Source organism: Rosa rugosa, chromosome 7, assembly GCF_958449725.1.
Source record: "Rosa rugosa chromosome 7, drRosRugo1.1, whole genome shotgun sequence".
Classification (NCBI taxonomy): Eukaryota; Viridiplantae; Streptophyta; class Magnoliopsida; order Rosales; family Rosaceae; genus Rosa; species Rosa rugosa.
In genome coordinates, this window is record NC_084826.1 from 2,752,464 (window position 1) to 2,766,677 (window position 14,214).

Sequence of the window (14,214 nt, forward strand, 5' to 3'; positions counted from 1 at the left end):
TTGCCGGGTACAGCCTCATAAGTCTTCTAACTAACAGAAGGGGAAAGAATCTTGTAATGCTTATGTTTATGAATTATGACTTATACGAGTTATGAAGGTACCAAATGGCTTAAGCAGGGAAGCCTCTGCAGGCCATAGTCTTTAAAATAAAGCACTTGATGACCAGACCTGATATGTACTCCACAGAAACAGCCATCCAAGTAAACTAGATTATAGATTAAAGAGTGTGCAAAAGTCAACAAAGAGATTCGACCATATTTTGTGTAACCAGTCAGATATCATATTGCTGTATATAAAGTTTGTATGTTTTCGTATGGAATACCATTATCAGCCTAGAATGAGACTTTGATTGATGTACTGAAAAAGATGGGGAAGGCAAGCAAATGGATTCTGAACTTTCTGATAGGAAAGCAGGAGAAGAAGAAGAAGAATGAAGCTCTTTTGACTGAGAAATGTGTGTCTTCTACCACCAAGCCAATCCACCCAGGGAGTCCCAAAGTTAAGCGAAGATGGAGCTTTGGAAGATCATCCCACAGGGTTTCAAAATCTGTTGATTCGATTGACACCACCAAATTGCCATTGAAGCCTCAGCTGAATCATGCCATCTGGGTATCAATACAGGCTGAGAATGCTGCTGCTACAAGGATCCAAGCAGCCTTTCGTGCTCATTTGGTACAAATTTCCATCTGAAACTTTTATGATTTGGACAACCTAAATCTGTTATTATCATGCTCATTACTTGGTTACTTTGTTTTCAGGCAAGGAAGGCTTTACATGCCCTGAAGAGTCTAGTGAAGTTACAAGCACTCATAAGAGGTCACTTTGTGAGGAAACAAACTAATGCTACTATGAGGCGCATGCATGCTTTGTTGGCAATCCAGGTCCGAGCTCGCTGTCAGAGAATTCAGATGGCTGAGGCGGCTGTACAGGTAGAAAATAAAAAGCAGTCATCCATTAGAAGAGGTTCCCCTCATGCCAATGAAGTTCATAGGGTAATTAGTCCTCCTTTAATCTTAATTCTTAAATTCTCTCCTAGATTTTGTCTCTGCTAGTTCTCAAGATATATGAGAAATGATCTTGGAATTTTGATTTCATATTTTTAAGATTCTTTGTTCCAATAAAACATAATCTCGATCATGATTCAATCATTATTACATAGGCTGAGCTCCTCATGATCAAGAACAATAAAATTGCTGTAGAATTTGACGTACTATTTTCTTATCAAACTAGTAAGCTTTCCTAACTTGGTTGATTATATGTGTGCCCTTCTTATTGCAGAAGAAAATCTATATGATTTCCAATGAATCACAAAGAGTTTTGAAAAGTACAAGTGACTACCTGAATCATTCACAAACAAATCAGAGGATTGATCATAGCTACACATCATTTTCTTCTGATCGTCTGTCCATCTCCAACCGACAAAAATACAATGAGACCTTGTTCATAACACCAGAAACTAGTCCTCGAATGCCTTCACCCAAACCAAAACCAACAAGACCTTACATCCCTTTTCAACAGCATGATTCTCTAGTCGAGCCTACATGTTATGACTACTCATTCATGCCTAGTTACATGGCCAACACACAATCTTCAAGGGCCAAAAAAGTGAGGTCACAGAGTGAACCTAAGCAACGACCTGATGGGAGCAACAAGCATACAGAACAAGTAGATTCAACAGATGAACAGTTTCTGAGACGTTCATCTTCACAGTTCAAAACCAATGATCACAAAAACCATGATCCCTGGTTTGGTAAGCTCTACAGACCAAGAAGATTGTTTGAGGACAAGTATCATTACATTAATCCAAGTCATTCCAAGTATACTGAATCTCTAGCTGCAGAGGTAAAAGTGTTCAAGTTAATGCATTATGCAGGTTCATATACATATATATTTTTGCTGATTTTTGCCTTATTTCATAGTTGTCTAATAGTAATTAATTGTGTGATTGCAGCCCCATGTGATTTTGTATTAACAGCTCCTCGCATATCAATATTGAGTTGAAAATGGTAAATGGATCGATGCTGAAGATCAAATTCTCTTGTAATCAGTAAAAGTAAAAGTTTCAGTGTAGTATACTATACTAATTACTAATTTTACTTGTTTATGAGATTAATTTCAATGCCATTTGACAATAATTATCTGAAACTACCTTCATTTAAACTTTTAATTGGAACGTGATCTTGTATATTTGTACCACTTAATACTTCCAGTCCTCTGTGTTTACCTTTTACTGTTGGATTACTTCGGATATCAGAATAAGAAGTAAAACAAAGAAAGCAGAGAGATTATAGAAAATTAGAAAACATTTAGTGCATTCTCACCCATACAATTTACAAAAACCAGTATCTAATTAACTAGAGCAAGATAAAAATAAAAACCTATTAGGGTAAGATACAAGTGGAAGCAGCTCTTTAGTCATTAATTGGTCTATTTACTTGACTGTAGTATTTTCCTTAATGATCTTAGTCAACCAAATAGCAGTTTCCCTAGGGCAAACACCCCAGGCCCAAAAGGCTTAAGCACAACCTCAAGCTCTTGATATTTTCCATCTTGGAACAATCTTGCACAAAGCTCAAGCAGCGCTTCTAAAGCTTCAGCCCTCTGCTCCAATGATGAGGTGTCAAGCCTGCTGCGGCTTGATGATGCTCCTCCTGCATCAGCAGCAGCAGCAGGTGTGTTTTGAACCCCACACTCATGAAGTCCCTCATCCCCATCACATATCTGACCTTTTACTTAGGAAGGTCTCTCCTCCTTCATGTTTGAAGGGTAGCTAGTCATCATCAAATGACCTCAGGAAGCTAGTGAATGGAGTTGGAAGGGAATTGACAGTAACATCATCGCGAGATTCATAACAGTGAATGACACCTACATTCGTCTTCAGCTCTAGCTCACATGATCTGTTTTTGTTAGCTTGGGGAGCCTTCTTGCCCCGCTTTGCTGGCCGAATGGTGGTGGTGGCTTTCAAAGCTTCTGGTGCCTTCTTGTTCATTCCTATAGTAGTCACCATTCTATTCTTTCTATGAAATTATTCAAAGACAAAGAGTACTGCAGAGAACAATCGGTAATAAGCCTTATTCTGAAGCAATTGGTATTTTTCGTTCTTTTTATGTGCAAGACTTATATAGAATACCGACTGATGACAATATTCCCACATGTAGGTAGGAATAGGCCACTTCTCCCTGTACAAGTAGGAAAAAGATTTAGGACATCGGGTTTCCAAGACCAATAAGGAAAGTAACTTAACGTCCAAGATCTCCAAACAACATTTTCTGTGCAGAAAGTGTTCCACCAACTTTGTTATTCAAACAAGAATCGCGTATTGAAGCAAGGATGAGCAGCATCACCGAAACACCAACTTTTGAAGTTCAAGTTCATCAAAAAAGAACAGACTACTACAGAAGCAGTGCCGGCATGGACATACTTCCGATCAGATTCAAACTGGCCCAGGTAATTGTAAATTACAATCCAAGCATCCAGGGTTATGATTTTGAACCTCCAATTATATTATCTAGACATATTCTTAAGCTGCGGTTCTCGAGGGAGAGGGTGAGTGGGAGTGGGAGGTCATAGCCAGGTCTCCAACGGAAATGGACAAGTTACAGATGAAGCTGGCTAGGTATCTGAGCAGCCCAATGGGTGTTCCCGAAGATAAGCACCCGTTTATTATTGTACATATATTGGATATGCTTGAAGAAGCCGTCCCAGATAAAATTAGCGATACGAAGGAATCCATGCACTTAAACGTGGAAGACAATTACTACAGGCTCAAGCTTATTCCGGCAACTGAAGCATTCATTCAAGGTTTGGAGCAAGTGCTACTCGTTGAGCATGATAATCTGGAAATGCTTGGTCTGGAGACATCTTGTGCTATTTGTGTGGATGCCTTTGGCGGACACAAGAGATCGAGATCACCATCTCTTGGTCGCCCTGCTTACATTATTATCATCAACATTGCATTGTCGAGTGGCTCAGGATCAATCACGTCTGTCCCATTTGCCGGCACCCTAATGACCCCATGCCAGTAGATGCCCGGGGCCATCAAAGCAGGGAAGCCAGTAGCAATGCAGCTATGCTTTTCTCCTCAGAAATAAGTACCTTGTTGAATTTAATTCTATGCTTTTGCTGTCTTGATCTAGAAGATTGTGTTATAGGTTTCGAAAAATAAATAAATAAATAAAGAACTTTTCCCTTTCTTAGATGGCAAATGATTTTTCTTTTTTAATAAAATTGGAAAATAATTACTTTACTTAGAGTGTGTGGCTCACAAAATATGCGGAGGCTGTGGCTTATTTTTGGCAATACTCAAAGTGCTAAATACAATGAAAAATTACTTCTCATTACCAAATTACAGTTCTCAAACTAAATTGAGTCCACAGTGATGACTAGTCTGAGATCATAGCCTACAAAATGAACATCTGACTAGATGCCTAATTCCTCTTCAGAAAACTGAGAACAAAACCTCAGAACTACAAAAACTATTAGTCAGAAATATGATACATGCCGGACGCGTGGCATCAGCTCATTGGCAATTTGGATCTCTAATTAATCTCATCATCCTGTTTGACAGTATTTTCCTTGATGCTCTTAGTTAACCAAATAGCAGTTTCCCTAGGATCCACCTTGCCAGGACCAAAAGGCTTCAGCAACACCCCAAGCTCTTCATATCTTTCATATTGGAGCAACCTTGCACTAAACTCGAGCAACCCTTCCAAAGCTTCAGCCCTTTGTTGGTACGATGAGGTGTCAAATCGGCGGCGTGTGTCTGATGAGGTCCGGCTTGAAGCTCCACCAGCGGTTGCATTCTGGTCAGAACATGCATCACTTCGATTTTCTCTATCAACTTGAAACATGCTACGGTCAATTCCCTGCCATGCACCTGTGAAACTAAGCCTGCGAGAGGCTTTATCGAATATCTGAACTGTGCACTTGTCTTTCATGATTGAACGGTCACCAGATTGTGGGGAGCCACATGAGCCTTGCACAGAGGTTGGTGAGCCTCTACGGGTAGGCAAAAATTGTTCTTCATACAATTGTTCTTCATATGATGCTAATGGGAATTCAGCTATCCTGTCAATTCGAGGGGAATTGACAGAGACATCAGGAGATTTAATACAGTGTAGGACACCAACACTAGGCCGGAAAGGGGATTGTTTAATTGCAGGTCTTGTTGAGAATGGCAATGATGCTCTGCGAGTTGTAGTTACTGCTTTGTCCTGAGTGCGTGAAACAGGAAGCTGGAAAGATAACATAGATAAACTCAAAATAGTGAGACTAGCAATAATTGCCATTCAAAATTTTTTTACAAAATGAGAGAGAGAGAGAGAGATCTCCCAACTTATCTTACCGATGAGCGATTCTTTGGCTCCATCCATCTCTTGGGAGTGGCAGAAGCTTTTGCTGGAGTAATTTTTTGAGTCCAGACATTATTTGAAGTTTTGGAAGCAATTGGCTGCTTGCGAATGGCTGCCTTTTTATGGGTGACACCAACAGATGATCCTGTGAATTCTTGATTCAGATAATTGAACTTGTCATTCATGTCTTGAGTAGAGCACATAAAATCTTGCTCACCTCCAGAAATACTAGGATTCAAAGTCCTATCATTGCTTAATATACGCTGCTTCTCCTGGTATGTTGAGTATCGAACATCTTCTGTCTCAGAAAATCTAGTTTTCTTCAAGTAATTGGGGCTGTTGATTTTGAGATGAACCTTTTGAACATAAGGCTGAAGGTATGGGTGACGGAGCAGCTCTGCAGCCTGCTCCAACAAAAAATAGTTCAAATGAGATGTACAGTACTATCCACATCAATTTTGCAAGATGTAAGCTAGAAGAAGTATACATACACTTGGCCTGAGTTCTGGGTTTTTCCGAAGCATGGTTTTAACAAGGCCTCGACTGAGAATAGAAATAAGCAAAATAATTAGGTCAACAACATTCCGTTATTTAAGGAAACACAAGATATTAGGAGTCAGGCAATTAAAGTAAAAATATAAAAAATGTCGAATTGATAAATGTCAATTCCAAATATAGAGCTTCTGTAAGTTTTTAAAAAAGCAAAGAATTTAATATGCAGTTGAAGTGAATAGCCACAGAAACTAAACATAGACTAAGAAAGCACTTACAATGCACTAGTGTACTTTGTGGGAAGGGGAGCCACTATAGACTTATTAATTTTGGTAATAAGTGCTTGTATATCCTGTTCAAGAAATAGAAAACTAATAAAACAATTTCACCAAAGAAACGTCTGTAAGTGGAAAAATCTGAAAAATAAGAAGTCAGAGAACTTACAAATGCTTTAAACGCTGGTCTATGAGAAGTCATTTCATATATGCAGCATCCTGAAAGAAATATGTTAAGTACATTACAAAATGCAGCTAAGAACAATACTCGAGACCAAAAGAATCCAAAAACACTGTTCTTACCCAAAGACCAAATGTCTGATTTGGAACCATAAGGTATATCAGCAAGAAGTTCGGGACACATATAGCTAGGAGTTCCCACAACCTGAATTAAGATATCAAGATTTTATTATAGATATCTTCAAGACCTTGTGCATAATTAAACTTTTATAGAAGATCAAAGTTACTTACAGAAGAGGCAAGATCATCTGAAGTCAACATTTTTGCAAGTCCAAAGTCACCTGCACCCACATTGATCAATTGTCCTCAGAAAAACAACACTTCCCTTTGAAAGAAATATAGGAATTAATACAACCACTTACCCAGGCGTATATCTTGATCTTTTGTTAAGAAGATATTAGAACACTGAAGAAATCATGGACCAGTATCAGTACAAAACAGCATCAGATATATTGAAAAGTGTTTGCCAAGTGCACAGGAAGAATTGAGTAACTAACCTTGACATCACGATGAAGAATATGATTCTTGTGCAAATAGTCGAGTGCCATCAGAAGTTGGACAAGCCACTTACAGATTTTCTGATAAGAAAGTTAACTCCCATAAATTAGATGCAGAGGGGCGAGTTACAGGTATGCAATGCATAAAAGTGACTACTGGGCAAGTAATTCATAAATAGGAAATTCCACAGGAGAAGAGAAAACAAGAAATAAAATAAGGGTTCAAACCTCTTCAGGAAAAAGAATTCCATTGGCCTTTTTTATAGCTTCTGCCCTGTACCACACAGAATAGCAGCATAAGTGGCCAAGAACATGCAAGGCTTCAAGTCAAAGCAGATGAAACCACGATTATAAAATTATAGTTTTAATATAAAAAAGCTAGGCTTACATGTCTCCGCCAGCACAGTAACCTATAACTATGCATACATAGCAACCCTGCAAACCAGGGAATCAATATAAAAGCAATGTTAAACACTGACAACAAGCTAGGTGCCACACTCCCAACAGAAAACGAGAATAACTCAAGTAAATCACAATTTGGGCTACCAACAAAACTAACTAGTTAGAGACTACTGGTCTAACTACTGGTTCATGTCTACATTGACAAAGTTATCCATGAGATTGAATGTGTCCATATTCTACTTGAAACTACCATCAATATTCAATGCAGAGGATACCATCAAATCTTCAGGCATTTCAAAAACTGAAATTCTGGATCAAGCTCACCAATTTTTTTTAAATTTTAAAAGTTGATGTATATCTAGACTGAAAAAAAAAAGAAGTACAAAGTCTTTAAAGTATCATGAAAATTACTTTTTGCAGATGATGATAAACTATTTAGTATCTCTCAAACTCTCTAACTAAAAATCATAGTGTACTAACCTACTTTAACAAGGGCTTAGAGAAAACTACTGTGAGTCTTAGAGACATGTATCTATATACATCTCAGTAGTCTAGCGTATTAACATCAGAAGCAACTATTAAGATGAGAAAGAATGAGAAGCATGTAAATGTACCTTTTCGACCCAAGAATCTTTATACTCCACAATAAATGGATTTTTGAACTTAGAAATGAGCTCCATCTACACAAACAAGAAAAGAGTCAATCTGTGGATATTTAATATAGCATTAGTGCAAACTAATCAAAGGTTCAAGATTGAGCACATCCCAGCTAAGAATATTATTTACATGAAACCTAGTTGAAGTCTAGGATACACTGTAAGTACAAATGAATTGCATTCTGCTCCAACAATCTTACATAGGAATCCAGACCATCTAAAAGAGTGCCCACAAGGCCACAAGTAATCTGAACAGTTCCTTGAGACAAAATCATGAAAAGCAATACTAACCTCCTGATGTGCAGATCTCCGTGATCTATCAGTCTGGCGAGCAAGACGAATCTTTTTGAGCACATACCTTCATATATCAAAAAGGAAAAATCAAAACTTGCATGATAATATCAGAAGGAATAGTGGACCAGTGCGTAGTCCCAAGAAAGTAAATATGGATAAAGGGAAAGAAAAAGAAAAAGTAAGTTCCAGTCTTACTTCTTCTTTTCGTGCTTGTGCCTGACAAGAAGTGCAGAACCAAAAGCCCCTTTCCCAATTTGCTCCAGAACTTCGTATTGCTCCATGCTGTTGGTTCTAAATCTATCTTTTCTGAGGAAAAACTAAAATGGTTTTAATCTCACAGGCAATTATACTTGTCTTTTTTTCTTTTCGGAAATTAGAATAGAATTTAACAGGATAGAAGATGTAGCAAAGTAGCAGAAGGCAAAGCAACTTGTGAAGTTACTCAAGATTTGCATAGGTTACAAACATATTAGTCACTCTCTTCAGAAATGAACAGCGAAAATGCAATGGAAAAAGTTATGTTTTCACTCCAAGAGATTTGATAAACCACTGAGCAGAAAGAAGATGAAAAAACTAGAAGCAACATTATACCCGGCTAAATCAATTTCATTCAAATGCCCTTGTGTAACAGTCAAATAGTCTGCATTCCCATAATGCAATTGCAACCCATGTAACTATGCTAAACACAAAATCCAACTCGCGCTTCCTCATAATATTTTTCCTTCTTAACTGAAACCCCATATCTTTAGAGGTGAAACCCCCTTCTTAATTGAAATCCAATGTGGTGAAAAGTCATTGAAGAACATTTTGGAAAGAACAAAAAAATTCAAAGTGTGTCAAAGTCTCAAATCAGCTCATTCAAATCTGTCGGTTCTGGGCTTAAATGGGTACAAGCCATAGTTTTGTCAGATCCCATTAGTCAGGAAAAAGAAAAAGCATCAGAAAAACTCAAAGTGTACTATATACCATGTATTGCTTAATTTCCCAGACTTCCTTAGCAAACAAACAATCTCAAATGTATATACTGAAAAATAAAAAAAAAAGATGAAGAGGAACAGCACAAACCATGAACTACAACTTGAACACTCAATAGAAACTAGCCAAATACCAAAAAGGCAAAAACCCATAAAGATTTAGACCAAGAAAGACAGCAGAAAAAGCATTCCACCAAGAAAAATAACCAATCTTCTTGCAAAATGCAGAGAGTATAACAAAACAGAGCAACACAGACTCAAAATGGGATCAAAATCAAGCAAATTTCCCCCTCTGAAACTACCAAATGCAGCTGAAAACCAAAACCCAACTCAAAGATTGCAGCTTTACTTCCTTAAACCTCAAGAAAATGACTAAAGCCAACATCTTTACTGCTTTGAGAGAGAGATTTGCAAGACCTGAGTGTAGAGGCAGTGAGTTGGATCCAGAGAGATCACAATGCAGGACACATTAGCAGAAGCAGCAGCTATAAACGACACCGTTTCCGGACAAGAAGACTACAAAGCAGAAAACCCAGAAGACAAGTCGAAGAGGAAGTTGCAGTGGCTCCTTCGCCCATTCGCCTTATTCGGTTTTTCACTCACCTCCAACTCTCTCAAGCTCTCAGCTTTAACAAACTGACAAATTTCACAGAGAGAGAAAGTGAAGGATTACATTGCTTAATTGCTATGTATAGTATAGTACTCTACATTAACAAACACATTAATCCTAGGGGAAGATTCACTTTATTATTTTTTTATTGTTTGATTTCTAGTTAGAGAGAGAGAGAGAAGAGAGGGTTGATGATGGGTCAATGAGACTTGAATAGTAGAAGGGAGGGAGGTCATTTCTATTCTGTCTGTGAAAAGGAGAGAAGTGAGAGTAAACTCTGCTGCTCACAGCAATGGTCATGGAGACACTGACAAACAAGGGGTGGGTAGCCCTGAGAGGGGGGGAAGGATGGTCATGGCCCCCATTAATTTTGTCACAGCTTTGTAGGGGGAGCTTGACTTTTCTTAGATTTCTTTTCCTTTTTATCAATCTCTGAGTTTTACTTGTAAATCTTATACAATGACTGATCTACTGTATGAGTCAACAATAACTCTGTACTACCGACTAAAAGCTATGTAGGTTAGACTTATCGATAGAGGTTTTAGGTTTGAATATTTTTTCTCTGAAATTGGTTTGGGGAGACTGCTTACGGCTACTACTGAGCATTTTCAAAAATGCAGTTTTAACCCTAAAATTTTACAAAATAGTGACTATTTTATACACTCTGAAAATTTTTCTATATACCATTGGTGCAATTGACCTAAAATTTACGTGTATGTGTAAGTTTAGCCTATTAATTGAGGTTTAACATCATATATCTTTAACAGATTTCACGCATAGTAATATTCTTAATCAACCGTATGTAGCATTTAGAGAATACCTCCACCAATGTAAAAGAAATCGAAAAAAAAATCTAAACGAAAATAATATTTTTAAATGAAAAAAAAATGTGACCATCAAGACATACAACTATGAGTGTAAAAAGTAGAGGAGTCTCGCCATTAAACCCTTCTTATGACCGGTCACTTCATTGACAATCATCATTAACACCAATGGTAACTCTTACAACACAAAAATTACCATCAAGAGTGTAACCCTATCCGTTTGTTTGCTATCATTAACAAAAAGAACCCATCATTTCCAACTGAAAAAATTTCCGGACGAAGTTATAGTTATGGCAGTCACGAGCAAGATTTCATGTGAACCACTTATTGCAAACCCAACATAATTAAGCTTCTTTTATATAAACCTTCTCCATATTAAACTATAAAAGATGACTTCTTCCAAGGGGAAGAGATTAAAACACAAAATTATCAATAATTAAATATCACCAAAAAGATAAAGCCCAAGTCACCTTTATTTCTTATTTTTGTTTTTTAATTTTTATTTTTTTTGGCCCGACCAAGGGAAGCATGGTGGGGGCCCGCACCGTCTCTCCTTGCCCAATCAAAGACTCTCAATCACGAGGCTTACTATCCGGCGCTTTTTAATATTTTGGGGAAATGACCATAATGACCTTGCATGGTTTGAAGTTGCTGTCGACGTGCTGGGAGCATATTCATGACAAAATGGTCTCTTTCGTGGTGCTGGAATTATAGTATGAAAAATAATAAAAAGGATCATTCCATCTTATTTTCTAGGTCGATCACTTCGCTAGTTTAGCTTGATCGTTCATTGATTATGTGGCGTCGATGAGATTGATATGTCCCCTAAAAGTATGTTTCAGAGACTTCGATAGAAACTCTTACTACAGTTCACAGTAGTCAAAAATCATAAAACGCATCTAACTACACCAGCACATCAATACAAACTTCATCTTTGTGATTTGAATAAGGTCAAGAATTGCACAATGTATCTCAATTTGTTAGATAACAATTAGACCATGGATCGAATTGATACCAAGAAGTACGTAAGTCTTACAATTTTAGAATGGCATGTAAGTTCGGATTGATTCGAATTGTAATATAGAATAAGAGAAAAATATTTAAGAACCCGATAATTAACCCAATTTAAGATGAATGAAGGGTGGTTCAGGCCAAATTTATTATACTTCGGAGAAAAAATAAAAGGGAAATGCATGAATGCTTGGATTATCCAAAGTACAAATGGGGTAAAGGCTTTTTTGATTTTGCAATGAAGGGGTTTTAAAGCATCGGCGTTAGGGTTGTTCATGGGTTGCTTGTCTTTTAGGCAAAACTCCCCCAAAAGAAAAGAGGAGCAGATACTTGGTATAGCTAGCTGTTACAAAATCTGGTCATCTGTTACTAGCATGAGTAATAGCACCATTGATGATACCTACCAGATACAAAAGCCAACCAATCTGCAATGCCTTCTCTGATCATTTTAGGTTTATCATGCTAAGAAAGTGAAGCCTTCTTTACCTAAAATGAGAGATACGTGTTGCTCTCTGTGTGTATGTGTGTATATATATAGACAGATATAAATGAGCCAGAAAAGAAGGATAAAGCAGTAGTGAACAACTCGTGAAAGTAAGAAATCATGAACAGAATGATGAAGAACCCTCGGACTCTTTGTGACTGGCGAGCCCACAGCCACTTCCTTTTGTTCTTTTGGTAATTGCATTTGCATGAAACCCTCCAAAATTTGAGGGCTAGCTCGAGACGTTGTTGTAGCCACGAGGGTTGTTGGTCAAGTAATTGGAAGCTTCTGCTTCATGTCTCATCAATTGTCAATGTATACAACTATACATGGTTGCACTTATGAATGAATAGAAGTTTTAATAGTCAATCTCCATGTCCTTTTTAAGTTTTTATGGTATCAATTTCTAAATTGTTGTTAGGATAAGATCTTCGATCAATTTTATGTTGTATGTGACAAACTGAGAACATGGACATCTAGCCTTGTAAGAAAAGAAAGAACGACATTATCAATAAAAGGTCATACTTTTCCTGCATGAGATTTTACATTCTCATCATATAAGCCAGTTTTCGAATAAAAATAGGTAATATATATATTATGCAGACTACTATTCTTTTTTACAGTGTAATTGAATAATTAGTATAATATTTAAGGGCAATGATATAGGGTCTCAATGAGGCCTAAGATTTGTGGCCTCAAATCCTAGGTGTCATGCCATGTAAGCAAATACAAATTTTATTTTCAATTCCACATAATATATCTTGCCATATCATATTATTGCAACACCAACTTTACCCTTTTATACTTCCTTTTAGATGTTAGGGGGTGAATTAATTACAATAATGATTTTAATTAGGTGACGAAAAGAAAAAAAAGATAAGCTATTAATTATGTATTAATTTAAGAGATATGTCTACAAATTCTTTGACCAATATTTTTCTTAATTTAATTAAATTCTTTCCTATAATTTTTCTTTCCAAATAGTATTAATATATTGAATTAGGTGTCAAGAAATAGGCATTAACTTTTATTTCCAAACATTGATTAATTTCATCCAAAAAACTAGCATTAATAAATTGATTTTGGAAAATACGTATGTCTAAATTAAGAGGTAAGAAAAAATTTCATGTTAGTAGCAGCCATTAATTATCATCTACAATCTAAGTATATGGGGGAAAAAAATAAAAAAATAATAAACTCAAATATAACTTTTAAACCCTAGCTAATAAAGAGAAAAAATGAACAAAAGAATATATATATATATATATATATATAATCGTATGAATATGTATTTTTCACACTATATTTTCAAAATTTACAAGAACCCAACAAAGGTTGAATTCATATACATGTGTTAAGCAAATCTATTTTGATCGAATGTATGTGCAAATTCATTGACTAAATTACATGAAAATTTTCTATTCTTGATTGGAGGAAAAAATTGTTATTTAAATCTAAGCATGAGTGTAATGAAAAGAAAAAAACTAAAATATTTTTTTTTAGAAAGTCAAAATAACATAGTCATTAGATTTTGGAAGGATAAAATGGTATTTTTTTCAAGAGTTACATAGCATGATTTGATAAATAGTTGATGTGTGTAGGTGACATGGCATGACACCTAAGATTGAGGCCACAAATCATTTTCCAATATTTAATTACTTTTAACTTCATCTTCCCGAAGATAGAAAATGGGTAATCTCTGTTTGAGCCCAAAAGTAATTTTGGCAATATCCTTCAGTGGATCTAGCACAGCGGGCCGATACCTGCGGCCCAAAAATAAACATACTTGGTTTTGGGTTACGACTCCGCCTATTCCGGAATCCATGAGGAGAGCGAAGTCCTATTGGAATCAAGTAATAGAGATTGACTAGGAAACTCCAGTCAATAATCCTTCTACGACAAGGAGCGGTCGAAACCCTAGGTATATATACCAGGTTTCGAGGACAGATTAAAGACCTCTCTCATATCAATCAATCCTAGCGATTACAAAGCCTCCCAGGAGCAAACCTTCAACCTCGTTGAACCCCGGTGACCGCGATACAGTCCCAGTCTCCCAGCGAGCCGACTGCTAGCATCACCAGATCAACCCGGCGACCGTACTTCC

General features: G+C 36.8%; 2 protein-coding genes across 6 annotated transcripts; one reads left to right on the plus strand and one right to left on the minus strand.

The window, feature by feature from the left end:
* Nucleotides 1–225: 225 nt before the first annotated feature.
* Nucleotides 226–2,199, plus strand: LOC133719804 (protein IQ-DOMAIN 19-like). Its single transcript, XM_062145979.1, has 4 exons — nt 226–672; nt 759–992; nt 1,279–1,842; nt 1,952–2,199. Exons 1-4 carry the CDS (start codon nt 367–369, stop codon nt 1,970–1,972), a joined length of 1,125 nt encoding a protein of 374 aa, XP_062001963.1. The 5' UTR covers nt 226–366; the 3' UTR covers nt 1,973–2,199.
* A 2,112-nt stretch (nt 2,200–4,311) lies between these two features.
* Nucleotides 4,312–10,138, minus strand: LOC133722553 (serine/threonine-protein kinase Nek3-like). 5 transcript variants are annotated; one of them, XM_062149438.1, is made up of 16 exons: nt 9,599–10,136; nt 8,403–8,513; nt 8,205–8,271; nt 7,872–7,937; nt 7,244–7,290; nt 7,084–7,129; nt 6,856–6,936; nt 6,721–6,763; nt 6,590–6,639; nt 6,422–6,503; nt 6,288–6,337; nt 6,122–6,195; nt 5,843–5,894; nt 5,569–5,755; nt 5,345–5,496; nt 4,312–5,234 (listed from the first exon to the last, which is right to left on the minus strand). In XM_062149438.1, the coding sequence occupies exons 2-16, from the start codon at nt 8,486–8,488 to the stop codon at nt 4,539–4,541; spliced, it is 1,779 nt and encodes a 592-aa protein (XP_062005422.1). In that variant the 5' UTR covers nt 8,489–8,513; nt 9,599–10,136; the 3' UTR covers nt 4,312–4,538. The 5 variants fall into 5 exon arrangements, with proteins under 5 accessions (XP_062005422.1, XP_062005419.1, XP_062005420.1 ...); XM_062149435.1 differs by having other exon boundaries at nt 5,345–5,755; nt 8,403–8,508; nt 9,599–10,138; XM_062149436.1 differs by having other exon boundaries at nt 5,345–5,755; nt 8,403–8,524; nt 9,599–10,138.
* Between the last annotated feature and the right edge of the window lie 4,076 nt (nt 10,139–14,214).

Bases quoted from the DNA above. Each gene is read 5' to 3' on its own strand.
- LOC133722553 (XM_062149435.1), bottom strand. From the start codon at position 8,488: ATGGAGCAATACGAAGTTCTGGAGCAAATTGGGAAAGGGGCTTTTGGT. The intron at 6,937-7,083 runs GTTTGAACCCTT...CTTTCTTATCAG, and splicing joins GAATTCTTTTTCCTGAAGAG to AAAATCTGTAAGTGGCTTGT. The intron at 6,338-6,421 runs GTAAGAACAGTG...TATTTCTTTCAG, and splicing joins ATCAGACATTTGGTCTTTGG to GATGCTGCATATATGAAATG.
- LOC133719804 (XM_062145979.1), top strand. From the start codon at position 367: ATGGGGAAGGCAAGCAAATGGATTCTGAACTTTCTGATAGGAAAGCAG. The intron at 673-758 runs GTACAAATTTCC...CTTTGTTTTCAG, and splicing joins CAGCCTTTCGTGCTCATTTG to GCAAGGAAGGCTTTACATGC. The intron at 993-1,278 runs GTAATTAGTCCT...TTCTTATTGCAG, and splicing joins ATGCCAATGAAGTTCATAGG to AAGAAAATCTATATGATTTC.